At 44.6% G+C, this 15,152-nt stretch overlaps 1 protein-coding gene across 2 annotated transcripts in view; it reads left to right on the top strand.

The window, feature by feature from the left end:
• map3k3 (mitogen-activated protein kinase kinase kinase 3) overlaps positions 1 to 15,152 on the top strand; it is a 41,484-nt gene that overhangs the window by 5,337 nt on the left and 20,995 nt on the right. The window contains exons 2-8 of one of the 2 annotated variants that reach the window (XM_088906036.1): positions 2,772 to 2,861; positions 4,376 to 4,429; positions 5,916 to 6,037; positions 7,302 to 7,342; positions 10,600 to 10,699; positions 11,109 to 11,222; positions 14,186 to 14,306. In XM_088906036.1, coding sequence (XP_088762162.1) covers positions 2,858 to 2,861; positions 4,376 to 4,429; positions 5,916 to 6,037; positions 7,302 to 7,342; positions 10,600 to 10,699; positions 11,109 to 11,222; positions 14,186 to 14,306 — 556 coding nt within the window. In that variant the 5' untranslated portion in view covers positions 2,772 to 2,857. The remainder of the gene's footprint in view (positions 1 to 2,771; positions 2,862 to 4,375; positions 4,430 to 5,915; positions 6,038 to 7,301; positions 7,343 to 10,599; positions 10,700 to 11,108; positions 11,223 to 14,185; positions 14,307 to 15,152) is intronic. The other variant, XM_088906037.1, reaches the window with a different exon arrangement.

Genomic DNA, 15,152 nt, shown 5'->3' with positions numbered 1-15,152 from the left:
GGAACACTCTGAACAGGACGCCAGTCCACAACAGAGCAGACACACTGATACTCACCGCAGAGCCGGTTTTACAGAAGCCATTTAACCTACCGGTATGTTTTTGAAATGTGGAAGGAAACTGGACCACCCAGAGGAAACCGACGTGAACCAGGGGAGAACATGCAAACTCCACACAGACAGCACCCTGGGTCCGGAATTGAGGCAGCAATGCTAACCACTGTGACCCTGTTCCTCCCTCTCTTGACTTCTGTCAGCTTTATTTTTCTGTGCTTGTAAATCGTATTTTTTCTTACTATGTGTTAATAAGTACCACATATCAGTCTTGCTTTAGATTCTTGTGCAGTGTTAGGTGCATAGTTAATATAGAGAACCCAGGGAACAATACCATTGTATTATTAAATTGTAAATTGTGAAGTATGAGTGGGGTAGACAGTGCTGGTTTTTAATTGCCATGATTATAGTCTTGGCTATGACTTTTTTGTCCTGACTGTGCAGACTTTTTTATTGAATAGGCATGACATGGTATTCGTTACATTAACAGGGGTCTGCTGTGAATGTCGCAGGCTGGTAGCATGTGTGTGACCCTGTTGGAAGCCGTATATCTGTGGTGCATGCTTTGTCAGCAGGTTGCAGAAGCTGGCTTGTGAGATTCTGTCCCATTTCTCTGTTTTTACCTAAAAGATAATGTGCCTGTTCCCTGATCAATGATGCTTAGATGTGATATTGTGTCCCAGTTCTTCCCACAAATGTTCACTGGATCTGGGATCCAGAGCAAAACTTCCATAGTCTCATCCCATCAGAAGCCACTGTTACATCAGCAACATGTGAGGCGTATTGTCCTACTGGAACTACATCCTACTGCATGAGTCCACAGGAAGGGCAGTAAGTGAGGTTCCCATTATGATCGATGTAGTTGTGAAGTCGGGTTGCTATTACTCCAAGTAGATTTCTGTAGCAGCTAGACTCTCCTGCCCAGCTCAGTGCACTTGATGGTGATTTGTTGATCATGTAGACGTGTTGTGAGTCATGGTCTCCCAGAATGTGGCCCGGCACTGTTGGACTGCTTGCCTGTTATGTCTTGCCAAGTGAGAATTGGCTGATCTGTGGTCACCATAGACGTGCACTGAGCTTTCCCAGCATCCAGCAGGCTACTGCCACAAAGGTATTGTTTTCTTGATAAGCAGGGTATGTTATTTCCTTTCTCTTCTTTTCCTTCTAGACCTTTAAGAGATCCCATTAAGTCTGTCTGCTGTGTCTTTGAAAGATAAAAGGAACATACAAACTCCACACAGGTGTCCCGATCCAGAACCAAGACCAAAAGAGCTGAGGTAGCAGCTCTTATTGCCACATCGATGTTCTACCTCAGTCCCTGGATAAGAAATTCACTTGTATCTTTTGAATGCGAGGACAATTTAGCCACTATCGGACAGATGGGAAAAGTCAACAAATTGTGGAATGATCTTTAATAACGAGGCTGTGCCTGAAGTTACAGTAGGAGTGATAATATAAAAAGATATTGCTGTGGCATCTTGTATTTGCACACTGGATAGTCTTGAGACCTTGCTAATGTCGCTTTCTTGTTAGTAGTGGCCTAACCACTGCTCCACACAGCTGCCTTTTAATTCTAACCACTTCTAGTGCGTCTGGGCATGAATGTCTTTGCTTCAACTTGTAGGTGCTGCTAAAGTCTTAACAGGACCACATAGTGTGGGCTGACCGAGAGTAGAAAGGAGGTATGCTATGAGTTTCTAGGTCAGTTAAGATTCAAAACGATCTTGTTAGTGAAATATGAGTTTGAAGGGTCAGTTACATCATTCAGAGCTCAGAATGGGGAGTTAAGAGGATATGGGTTGAGATCCCTGGTTTGGCTTCCAATGGAATAATCGGATCCAGTTATTTCCTGGTAAGAAGATGAATTTGTCAAGACGAAAAGGCTCGCCGTTCGCAGGGCATCTTCTGTGGTGAAGTCCGAGACTGTGATTTTCGGCATTAGCATTGTCCAAGGAGGGGGTTGGAGCTCTTGGGTCTTCTGAAAGGGAAAATCTGGGGTGACCCTTGTTGATTCTCCTCGATGAAAGAGTCGCAGGGCGCAGCAGGGAAAGTCCAACCCTTCCCAAGAAGTGCTGCTCTAACAGAAATCCCGCTGCCTCCGTTTACGGGAATCCTCCTTTGCCATTATTGTTGCACACTGACTGAGAAAAGACCTGTTCCGGTGTGCGATGGGCTGATCGCTGAGGGAGTACAGCGCATTCTAGACTGGAAGCTCGAGTCTGACAGGTCCTGGGCACCCCGGGGCCTGGCTGTGGCCTCCAGACTGAACGTGGGGTTTTGAGTTCCTTGTGCAGACCTGTATGCAGACTTACCCTTTACTGGAAGCGTTGGCTAATTGTGTACTTCATGATATGCAGGATATTGTAAACTTGCTACCTTATTTTGGAGTCAAATTGCATGCGAGACGTGAGGCTACAAATTTTCATATGTTCCTTTGCTGCTTCGTAGGCACAGTTTGTGCAAGAGCAAACAGTGAAACCTTAACTCAAACTGGTATGTAATGGGAGTAGGTATGTACATCCCATTAGGTATGTAATGGGCGTGTCTCCTGGTTTCCTGTAAAAATGAGGAGAAAAAATTTTTTCTGGGTCTGTGCAGAAGAGCAGCAGTTTGGAGCGACTTGTAACAGACCTTCAAAAGCACAGCTGGTCACAACTAGCATCATTTTTACAGTGACCAAGCAAAATAACTTTTTCGTACATGTGACTTTTGTTTTCCAGGATCTTGGTGTAATGCTGGGTGACGCTGAAGAACAGTGTCGTTGAAGATCTGAGTGCAGCTGGGGTCTTTAATCTACTTTACCAAAATGAGTAAGTTAACCAGTCCACCTGACAAACTGGAGAATATGCATCTCAGAGAGCTGCTGTAAGGTTTGGTTTGCTGTGAGATGCCTGCCATTGTTCACTTCCTGATATTTCTTTTACTTTTTTGCAATGACCACTCTCTCTTTTATTGAGAGTGGGGTGCATGTGCACACGAAGCTGCTATGTGCCTGACTCCTCCTGCAGCTGCTAGTGAAACATCTTGGGGTACTTTGGTTGTACCCACTTTCCCCTTGTCAGCCACTGCTTGGGAGCTCCCAGTGAGAGCTGACTAGTGGCACAGCCCAGATTTGAACCTGTGATGTCTTGACCGTAAACTTGCACTGTGCGCTGAGAACAGTCCTTTACGGGCTGAGCTATTTGCGTGGTTTGCAGGGCGGCAGCAAGGACATTCACTTGTACTGTGAGCTCCATCTTTATTTATTCTGTTGTGTCGTCTTTTAGTGCAGAAAACCTTCACCTGGCATGTATCAACCTTGACCCTTGTCTGGCAAAACTAAGACAGTGAGAGACTTTAGTATTAAATGCTTCATAGCTCAATGGTTAACAGTATTGTTTCAATTATCATTTCTTGGGCACTTGCATAACTAAAAATGCATATTAAGTGAGTCGTTCATACTTTACAATTCCCACAAATCTGTACGGACAGCATAACTCTGTCAGATCATGAGAGTTGTTTACTAGTTACAGCTGCAAAACATGGGCTGCAGAGACTGGCTTTTGTTGTGAGCAACGGTTTGTTAATATACTTGAGCAGATCTCCACTGAATGTAGAAATGCAAACAAATCTATGTTCAGATCAAGTGAAAAAGACCCAGTTCAGGTTATCTGTACAGCAGTACTCAGTGGTGGATTTTCACTGGTTGTATAGCAGATGGTTACTGGATGCAGAAAGTTCTAGGTTTGTAATTTGTGACTGGCAGGCAGGTTGAAGATTTTTTATATGCCACATGTTGGGGATCCTTAATGGTTCCCAACAATTTTATGACACGGGATTGTGGTAGACTGGAGCTGGAGGCAGACACCCTGGTGCTAGGCTCTCCATTTTCCCAGCTTCCAGACTCCATCCTTGGAAAGTAATCCACGTCTCATTTGAAGAAAGCAGTCGCTCTTGCTTAGCAGCAGAAGGGGATATGTTTCAGTGTTTTGGAAAATGTGCACGCTATACAGCGACGCCTGTGTGATGTGTGGCCAAGCTACACAGTACATATTTTTCCTTCGTTTTAAGTTAAACCGTCTCTCTGGAGATCGGAGCCTGAAAGAAAAAGAAATAGCAGGGGCAACTGTTTGACATTCCTAGAACCGGCTCTTTTATAAAGAGTGTTGGATTTATTTATTTTACTACAATATGGACCGTAGCTGCTTTTCTTTCTTCATTTGAAGGCAATTACCCAAATATACCAAAGTGTTGTAACTGATGAAGTGTACAGCTTTCTCTCACCCTTTTGCCCTCTACATCTCTCCCTTTTTTCTGTTTCCTTCTCTCTTTCTCTCCCAAACAGCTGGTCTGTGCTCTTGCCTTCACCAGTTAAACACCTATACCAACAAACCCTCCGGTATGTGGAGTTCCTGAATGAGTCAGAAACAGAAACAAACCACAGGCAGGGAGAGATTTTTTTTTGTCTTCCTGCTGGGTTTACATGAGGGAAATACAGCATGTACTTGGAGTTGTGTTCCCAACTTCATTTGGAGAAAGGTCATTTGGAAACGAGTTATGTTTTATTCTCCTTTGCTAAACAATGTCTATTTTATGTTTGTGTCTGGTGTTCAAGTGCAGGTGGAGTAATAATTTCATTTGAAGGTCAAATGGCTACCTTTTGGAAATGGAGAGTATGACATTCATATTCAAACTTCTGCTGTAGTTCCCCTCTTGCAAAACAGTGCACAAATGTGCACATGGGAAGAACTGTCTTGAAAGCCATCTCCCCAGAAGACGGCACATCTGCAGACAGCACATCTGCAGAAGACGAGGTTCTGGGAGGCCAGTTTATGCTTCCCAGTCATTTTGTTGAAGCAGATACTCTGGCTTCTTTCAAGAAACATCTTGATGAGACCCTGTGATAAGCTGCTTACTAGCAAATGGGCAAGATGGACCCAGTGGCCTCTGCTCGTCTGTATTGTTCTGTGTTCGTTCCTGCTGTGCCCTGCTTGTCCTTGACTGAGTGCGTTTCTCCTCATAGATGTTTTCTCACTGACATTGCAGGTCTGAATTGAAGGAATGAACGCTGAAGACTAACATTGCTCAGTAGTGACTCGGTGATATTGTTGCAGTTATTTCTGCTTAAAGTAATTGTTGTGAAGCACTCTTCTCACAACTCAGAAATCGCTGATTCACTCATTAGAAGTCTGATGTGTTCAGAATTTACCAGGATTTCTTTGGTATGCTGTACAAGAGCAACCCCTGGTGCTTACTGTGCAACGTTAGTGTTGTTCATCAGTCTTTCATTATTGATCTCTGCTTGATTGTTGAGCTCTGCAGTTTATACATTGGGGTTCACATTGAATATACATATCCTGGGCCTGACCGTGTTTCACAGAACAAATTCATTCAATTAATACAAATTAGTGATGAGTTGGGGCTGATCGGGGATTAGCAATTGGTGGTTCCAAAGTTTGTGGGTGTAAAATGAAAAATAATGAAAATAAGAGACTAATGAACAACTCTGTTAACAGATCCTAAATATCAGAGTAGGGAGCTGTGTCAGCATGCGTAGGCTGCAGAGGAACAGGGAAAGGTTTATTGCTGAAAGGAAATGAGACGATGTTGTGGCTGTAGAGCCTTCTTCACATGTCAACACCTGGAAGGGCCACAGCTGAAGGAGGCTCCACAGCCGAAACGTTGTCTCTTTTCTTTTTTCTTTCAGCATAGAATAAACCTATATCTGTTCCTACAGATCCAAAATAACAGTTTTCTAGCAAGTGCCTGAAACAACATTCTTGGAGAAACGTGAACAGACTGTCTCCCAGGACCTGAAAGGTTATGGGCTCTCTGTGACTTGAAGAGCCTAGTGGTTTGCTAACCGTTTCCATTCTTCACCTCAGACGAGCGACAAGCCCTGCACTCCATCATGAAGGACCTGGTGGCCTTGCAGATGTCCAGACGGCAGGCCCTCTCAGGATACGAGATGGGGAAGAGCAAGGCCTCAAGCCAGTCCAACAGACAGGTCAGAGCAGCTCCTGTTATTGCCTGCCTTCATCCCGTGAATCAAAGCGCTTTACACGGAGGGGAACCACTTCTTGCCCCACTGACATGCAGCTCCTACACGGGAGACATGCTGTACACCAGGCATTGTGTGCCAGCAGCCACACCACATGCCAGATCGGGGGGAAGCGAGAAGTCGCTTCACTACTTGGGCTTGCATATCGTGTCCTACCTGAAGGTCTCCTTTCATTCAAAGTGGAGGTTAGACAGGTCACTGGAATAACACACTTAACTCTTACAGATCTTAAATTGCCAAGTAGTCAAGACCAAAGTGTACCGTTCCATCTCCTCTTACAGCACGCAGCTATGAGAACATGGAGTGTGGGGATCAGTGTGACAGATGGCTCACCTGGTAATAGAGTAGGGGGCTGTTTGCAGGGGTCATGCACTGCTTCCAATTAGACAACTAACTGCACTTTTCACTTAGAAAGGTTCTAGACACCCAATCACATAATTGGCACACTGGAACATAAGTAAAAAAAAACAACTCACCCCAGTCGCTGTTGACTGCACCAAGTAAATCCAAACAGATCTGAGATAGAAAAAGATCCATCTGAGCAGCTGAAAGCACAGTGCTGAATTCGTGAAGGGATTTCCTGTCAGACCATCACTCTGATTGGCTGCCACATAAATGTACTGTATTGACCATGCTGACGTTTATCCAGCCAACATTTTACCTCTGTTCTGGTGACATAGAAGCATACTTAAGGAATGTAATTACTACTTTCAGAATTGTTACATGTAATCTTTTGGTAAAGTGTTGAGTGGTGCGTAACTGTACAGAGTTGGCTGTTTGAACCATTGAGCTACAATGCAGAAATTGCTACAGTATTTACACACAATAGCAATGCTCAGGTGTTGATCTTTGGTGCTTCTTGACTTTTGTTATTTGCTTGTGAAAGAAATCTTCACAATGTTTACATTGCATGTTCTGCTTTTATGCTAAAAACGGACAGTGCTGTCTTTTTCAGATGGCAAAAGGCAGCTTATACAAAACCCAAGCGTTATGTCTTGTTAAGATAAGACAAAGCAGCAGTTTGCTGTAGAATCTGTGCAGAGACTCTGGATGTGGTTCGCTGTGTTCTGTGTACTTCAGCAGAGTGTAAAGGGCAACAGTTATTGAAGCCTGGCAATGTAGAAAGCTTTCAGGATTCCTGGTGTTTCTCTTGTCATGTTCTGTAGAGGGAAAGCTTGAACTCATGTGTCCTCTCTGTCTGTCTGTGTAGGATGATGTAAGAATAAAGTTTGAATACAACGGGGAGAGAAGGTAAGTGTTCCTCATTTTGTAATATGTAGAATAACCAGAAAGTGAACCGCCTGATTTTGATAATAATGCAGGTTTGTTCTTTCTGTTCTCCATGACTGTATCAGTGACATTGCCTGCATTGTCAGGTTTCCTGTTGATGGCTGACAATTCGTGTGGAGGTGCCCCATGATATTCTTTTCACTTTTATATCATTTGCTTACCTTTTAGCTTGTTGTTACAGGAGCCCCAGTTATTGTCTCTCAGCATGTTTAATTAATGTCTAACTGTTTTGGTCTTTTAACTCCATTTTCCGAATGTTCATTTAACAAACTGTTGGGTCCACGCATTTGAAAATACCCTTTTTCGGTATGCTGACTGAAGTTGTGCTGCAATAAAAGCACATGAGCATGTTGTTGCTACAGGGTGCTCTACAATACAGAAAACACAATGTAAGCAATGCTGAGTGAGCCTGCGACTCCTCAGTCATCAACTTCCGCTGATGAGTCTCTGCCATCGATGTCAAATAGAATCTCTTCGTTTTCCTTTTTCCTGTATGCTGTGTGTTTTGATTAGTACTGTTTATTGTCTGCACGTGTACTATAGATTCATTTTTCTTTACCGTTATTAACAAAGAGTAGTCAGGTGTAGGGAATAAGTCTCTGGACTCTGAGTTGGCAGGTTGTGGGTTCAAGTCCAAGGTTGAGGTACTTTACCCCGATTGCTCCAGTCCACACGGCTGTATGACAGGGGGCTGGCATCCCATCCAGGGGGAGGAGGCCTGTGCTCTGTTCATGTAAAAGTAATGCCGTGAAAACCAGGCTCTGACCTGATAAGCAATTGTGGTTTGAATATTGAAATTTCCTACCTCCGATTATTAATACATATTGCATTATATCATGTCCTGTATTGCTGATTATTATCTTTAAATAATGGGAAATTCCTTTTTGTTTAACAAATTCTTGCTTAGCGATCATCTTTCAAAGAAGGCATCCCTTTTGTGAGGCAAGGAGTTGTTGTACTGTGTGTCTTGTAACTTTGTAACCTATGCTGGATGGGGACTTGTCAGCGTTGGCTTTTGAAACACGTTCCCTGCTTCAGGGAGACATGTGTTGGCTTTTCTAATAAAAGAATATCCTCACAAGCAGCGGAATCGCAAAACCCATCAGTTGCAGTGCTTACTGATCACCCTTCTCTAGAGATCGCTGAGTCATTAATCGGCTGTCCTGATAATTCCTCATGATTAGTTTCGTTAGGCCTCACTGCAGAGAAACAGCCCTGCAGGCCCCTTTTCGGAGACGTTGTGCTGGTGGTTTTCCAGCTCCATACTGTCGCATGGCTAACTGACCAAATGAGTTGTTAAAGCAAAGTTTCTACCTACATGTGATTGCTAAAAACCTCGTGTGTCTGTTTGAAAGAGACTCTAACCACCGTGCCTTGGCAGAATCCTGCTTCAGTCAGTCCCATTCTCAAAAGCACTTCGTTGTTCTTCAGGCTCAAAAGCACAGTGTAAAACGAAGGCGCTCTTATCCGTATTCTTTGTTAAGCGGAAGGAAGGAGATTTTTCTGGTTGGAGCTCTGGTCTTTGTGTGTGCGTGTGTCTTTACGCTTGCTCACGTGGGACTGCTGGCCCATCAGCCGCAGTGAAGGGGAAAGGGGCTGTGGTTTCTCCCTGGCTGCCAGGAGAAAACCACAGAAATGCGTGGTGGGCTAGGAGGGGCAGGCCCTTTCCCGAGAGCTGCTCCGACCGGGCCAGGCCTCGCTGAGGACTGATACGCTCGCCGCCGTTTCCGCTGGCTCCTGTTCCCCGTGCGGGCCCACCTTGCCACGAGCCGACAAAGGCGACGAAGACCAGGGCACCTCCCCGCGCGCCGCGGCAGCTGTTATAAGTTACTGGCCTGTGGTTTTTCTTTCCATTGTTCACATCCTGCTTCGATTTCCAAAAGTAAAAAACCCACTACAGCCGTTATCGCTCCTTCTGCCCTCACGCACAGAAGTGGTCGCTGTGTGAGGTGGCTTGGAGCTCTGGCATGCCCTCTGCGGACATGCGTGCCCCCCCAGGCGGATCTTATCCCCGTCGGAAGCTTCGCAGATCGAGGGTTGAGGATTGGAGGGCAGGTGCCGTGTTTTTCTGGGAGTAGAAGAGGAAAAAAATTTGGCTTGACCACTTCCTGTTAGTATTATTTGTCAGTTTTCTCAAGAGCAACTTGCATGTTTAGCTGTTTATACTCTCGGAGCAGTCTGGGTGAAGGACTTGGCCCAATGGTACAAGAGCAGTGTCCCAGCTGGGCTTTCAACCCACAAGTCCAGGTCGTGTCCAGTTTAAAATGAATAGTTTACCCTCAGTACAGGTGAGGCAAATTGTCCGTGAAGTTCTGACTTCCTGTGGGTGGGGGCAGGTAAAGGCTTCACATCCAAAACTGCTCACTATGGTTTTGAGAGAGTGTTTTGCAAAATACAAACTTTCAACACTGAAATCTTCATTGCACCTTGTGCTGGTGGTGCAGCATGTCAACGAATAGAAGTGATCTCCCCTTTTCCTGTTTGTATGGAATCAGGAGCCTCTTTATTGCCATGTTACCAATTTAGCATTGCTTGCAGTAATATACTGTAGACTTTTTTTTCCAGTGACGCTTATACAGAGATAAAACCATGTTTCAATTATAGTTCCAGTAAACGTAAGCAAAGCCACAGTGGGCAGTACAAGCTGCATTCAAAGATGGTAATACAGATTTACCGAGTAGCACAGTTCTTGTTAGTTTTGTTGTAGAAGTTTACAAGCAGATCAGCAAATACAATGTGAACTTACCAATGTATGTCAGAATCATGGTAAGGCAGAAAATATCCCATCATCTTAGGAGAGCAGTTCAGTTAAAAAAGTGAAAGGATTGCGATACTGAGACAGGAGAATAGGCAAGACATCCGAAAAAATTAGAGGTTAGGAAAACCTAGATAGGAAGGCTGGCTAGACAGGATATAATTTTAATCCTCTTTAAAAGATTGCTTCAAATCTTGCACGCCTTGGGCATATCACAGTATTTTTCCCCTGTGCCATAAGTGTATTCACGACTCACATAAGAATGTTGTGTAGTGTTTGGCTTTCTCCCTCCTGTATTCGGATGACAAGCCTAGATTAGGCCTCTCAGTGACTCCCTGGAAGTGTTTGTTTTGAAGTCCTCTTAGAAAAGCCCAGCCTGTGTTACGGTTGTGTGTAGTTCAGTTCAATGGTGCCGCCCTGCTGCTCCTCGTGTGAGCTGTCCTTCTCCCTGATTATTTTCCAGAATAATCATGTTCGCCAGGCCAGTGCAGTACGAGGAGGTGAAGCAGAAGGTCAAAACTGTGTTTGGGCAGCAGCTGGATCTACACTACATGAACAATGAGGTACGTTTCATCGTTACTGGGCCTGGTATGAGCTGGGATCTGGGTCAGTATGCCAGTTTGACTTGTTGAATTCCTTTCAGGCCTGTGTTTTCTAAAAGCTTCCGGGTTCTTACACTGAGTTTGCTTCTCTTTCTTAGCAATATGATATTTTTTTGCAGAATTGCTTAAGGGTGCAAAATGTTACCCCATTCAGGGAGACTGTTATTACAGGATTTCACTGCCTCTTGAGGGTGAAATACACTTGGCCTGCTTCTTACATTGACAGTCCGGGCCTGGCAGTGATATTGCCTGCCTGTAGTTATTGCCTGAACAGTTATTAACTCACACCCCTGTATGTCTGTAACAGATGGATTGGTGCCACATGAGCCGAATCTGACCTCTGTGTTTGGATACTTTTTGTCACCTGCAGCTGTCAATTCCCTTGCGAAGCCAAGACGACCTGGACAAGGCCATTGATCTGCTGGACCGGAGCTCCAACATGAAGAGCATTAAGATCCTGTTATTGATGCAGGAACAGAACCACGTGAGTGGGGTCACTGCCTGGAGTTTCTCTGAACTCCTGATACCGTTTCACACATCACTCTGTCCCCTTCTTTATGTACACGTGTTAGGTCTCGTTTGAGGAATGGTTGCCTTGGGTTATTTTGAATTGTATTGAAAAATAATTGATACAGTAAGGTCTCACCACCTGTAAACTTAACATGTGCAAATTTGCTTCTTTGCAATTTGGTCTGGCAGACGGGGTCTTAGATGAAAGAAAAGCAGAACGAGATAAAATCAAGCTGAAGGTTTAACTGCAACTGTCAGGTTAGCTGCTCAATACAGAATCTTGAGTTGAATCCAGTGAGCCTCTCCCTGGAACTCGCTCCCCAGCATCTGCATCTCGGCGTGGTCTTGTTTTGTGCTGTAGCGGACGCTACAGTCAGCAGCGTGGGGAGCGACTGGCTGGGGGCGGCTCTGCGGGCTCGCGTGCTAATCATGGAAGCACAGAGAGAAAGTGCAGGCTGGACTCAGGAGGGATTCACGTTGCTTATTTTAACTGACAGCTCTAATCTTGTAATTACTGTTGTTTCTTTTAGTTGATCAATGTTATTTAACTTAAAGCCAATATATTAGTACTTTAATTATATATAATCCTATAATAGAGGGTTACTTACACCTTTTAACCATACATACTGTATACCGTAGTACATTATGCAATGGTATAGGGACTTGGGTATATGAAAATGTGTCTATTCAAGACTGTTCTGTGCATCAGACCTCTGCAAAATTTAAGTAGAGTGATGTAGGGTTCTTTGTTAAGCAAGGCAGCAAGCCTTGTTTTTTCTAAAAATTCAAGCTTCCTCAATCTTTGGAGACGATGCAGGTGTTGTTGACAATCTGACCTGCTACAGACTGGCATTTCACACTTTTCAGTGAAACATTTTATTCCCACTCTGTCTCCAGTATGGCAAAATGGGGGTTTCTTCATGCAAATGACCTTTTCTGCCACTGTATTGTCTTCAGTACAATCGATACACGGTCTGCGCTGCAAGCCAGTACTGCCAGAAACACCTTGCAGCCACAGTGCTTTACTATAGTCATTTCACGACAAAGGCGTTTGCTTGGAAACCTGTTAATTTATTGATGTGTAGAAGTTTTTAAGAAGAGGATTTTAGAAGTCTGAAATTTTTACATGCGCTTAGCTGTTTGTGCTGCACCCAAGTCCAGATCTGTTTACATGATGCATATTCTAACTGCTCGAAGGCAGCATTGAAACAAAAATCTGCAACCTCTTCCATAAATACTCCCCTATGGAAAGTCTGTAGAAGAGCAGGAAGCTATAGGAAGGGATTGTTTTTGTATATATAATACCTCTTGACCATGGAGGAGCGGAATGGCAGTTAAAATCCAGCTGTGGCAGCAACTGCAGCTTAAAAATGCTCTCTGCGCACAGAGAGCTCGTGATGAAATCACTACAGGGAACAAAAAAGTAAAGATGTTTCAGGCTGCCTTGATTTTTATCTGGTTTCCATGGCCTCCTGGCCCAGGAGGGGAAATGACGAGGAGAGGGGTCTGTCGCAGACAGATTTATGTGTCTACAGCAGCTCTCTCTTTGGTTGTCTGAGCTCAGTCATGTGGCCATTGTTCCCCCGGCTCGCAGCAGGCCGCAGCGCACGGCCCTGTTTAGCTGTGCTTTCCAATACAGGATGTGCACACTGGAGCCCTCGGTTGCTAAAAAAGAGCCATGATTGTTTGAAATTGAAGAAAAAAACAAGCCTGGTAACAACAAGGACTCGCATTGTTAGGCTTTTCTGTTGTTTTCACAACTCACTAGTTTCAAGTTCATTGTACTGGATGGATTTGAACAGTACTTCCCAGTTCTGGATCTCTTCTTCTTGCTTTTTTACTTGGTTTGCTTACTCGCTCACTTGACTTGCTTGCTTTCTCTCTTTACTTAATCTACTCACTTGACTTATTTGCTGAATGAGAGAATGCTGGGATTTGGGAGGGTGGCACTCACAAATCGATGTCGCTGAGAGGCTGCTATACAGTTAGACAGGACGCACATTGTGGCCTTTAGGCACAGAGGAAAAAATAAACGCAATTAAACAACATATGGTTTGGGTCAAGGCGACCGGAGCTACTGTAGCTACAGGGCTGTAAGTAGGAAAGGTAGCCTCCAGTTTTTGACACCCGAACATTTTTCACACTTTTTTATTTAAGAAGACCTTGCAGACCTCTTAAAATTATTTGCAGCATGTGCGTCTTGGACTGTATGAAAAGTCAATCCAGTGGTTCTTGAGAAGATTAACCATAGTAATTATTTCTTTATTTTCTTGGCATATCTTTCATTTCTTTGCAGCATCGTACCGTATTAATTTTCACCCTTTTCTGAAAGCTGTGGTAGATGCTTGAAGGTAGAAAGCTAATGCCACACCACTCTGCTGTGGGGATTTTTTTTTCTGTTTAACACGCCTTCGTTGGATCAGAACTTCCGCCTGCACTCTGTGAAGGTATTGCCCTCGAGCGCCAGGTGAGGGCTGTGGTGAGTTGAGGTCTGGACAGCGCTGCAGGGTTGCGCTGCTGCTTTCCCAGTGCTTCCGATCTGACAGTGACTCCTGGGCAGCAAGAGACGTCTCTGAAGTCTCTGAGGTGCTAGAATAGTGTCAACAGATGAGTGGCTCAATGGGTGAGAGGATTGAGGCACAAGCCTGCAACATCCACATCCTCCCTCTGCTGCACAAGAAACAGTGCTGGAAGACGGGATGTTAATGAAACATTTAGCGTTTTCACGTTGGGAAGGTGAAAAATATTTTAAAAAATCCGTTCGAAAAATAGAAGTGGCCTTCTATGTGCCAGAACGTTTGGCATCCACGCAATGGAAAGTCCCCGGTAGGTGACGTTTTTTTGGAATGTGGAACTGGCAGCTTCGCTGGAATTTAGCTACTAATCTGGGTCCGTTTGGTCAAAACTAACAGTTCTAACGACTGTCCTCCTCCCCAGGCATCATCCCCATCGCACGCCAGCCCATGCAAACAGGTGCGCATCAAGGCGTCACAGTCAGTGGGCGACGTCAACACAGTGTACCAATCCTCCGAGCCCAGGGGGCGCCACCTTTCAGCCAGTAAGTAAAATCCCCTTTTTTTATTTGTCCATTTAGTCCAGATCTGTTGCGTGTGTTTGTATTGATTACTGAAGTAGCCGGTGCTTCCTCTGCAGGGGTCTCTGCAAACAGTGAAAGGAGACAAACGGTGTGCCATCCCTCGTGTCTTTATATCAGATCAACAAGTTGTGACCTAACTTCATTGCCGCAAATGCTCAGTGACAACAAGTGGCATTCGCTGTACTGTGACAGATATGGGAGATACAAGTACAGTTTCCCTCTCTCTGACTGCCAGCATCGTAACACCCCTAAAAGCTCTGCGATCTGGATCACGAGAGGGCATGACTTCCTGTGGATTTCCAAGAATAGCCCCGATCTGTAGAACATGTGGAATCCAATTGAAACTGGAGTAATCAAACTGGTTTATTTGTCCACTTGTTTTCTCTCAAGACTGTACTGTTCTGTAGCACAATATTTAAAAAATGATTCTGCTGGCAGCCGAAACATTGAGCTGGCCCCTCATTATAAAGTGTGTTTAATGTTTTCCAGACTTGTATTTCAGTCGGTATGCTGCCGTCGAGCCTTCTTCAGGAGTGTAGGGATTGAAACTGAATGGAAGTGTAAATCTCGTTTTCTCGCTCTCTGGCTTTGCTCTCGCTTCCTATGATACGCTGCACTGTGGGTCCTCTTTCGTTTTCCTGTTCACCATCACTAGCAGCTCTACAATAGCTGCTGGAGGCTGGCCAATCAGATTGCCAGTGCTGTTAGCATGCAGTGCCTGTTGCACTGAGGCTCTGGGATAGAGATGGGGGGTCTGGAGAAAAGTGAAAGTTTAAAAAAAACGCAGAATGCAAAGTCGGGAGCATG

The sequence above is a fragment of the Atractosteus spatula genome, chromosome 26 (genome assembly GCF_055471065.1).
Source record: "Atractosteus spatula isolate fAtrSpa1 chromosome 26, fAtrSpa1.hap1, whole genome shotgun sequence".
Lineage (NCBI taxonomy): Eukaryota > Metazoa > Chordata > Actinopteri > Semionotiformes > Lepisosteidae > Atractosteus > Atractosteus spatula.
This window is presented reverse-complemented; position numbering and strand designations above follow the sequence as displayed.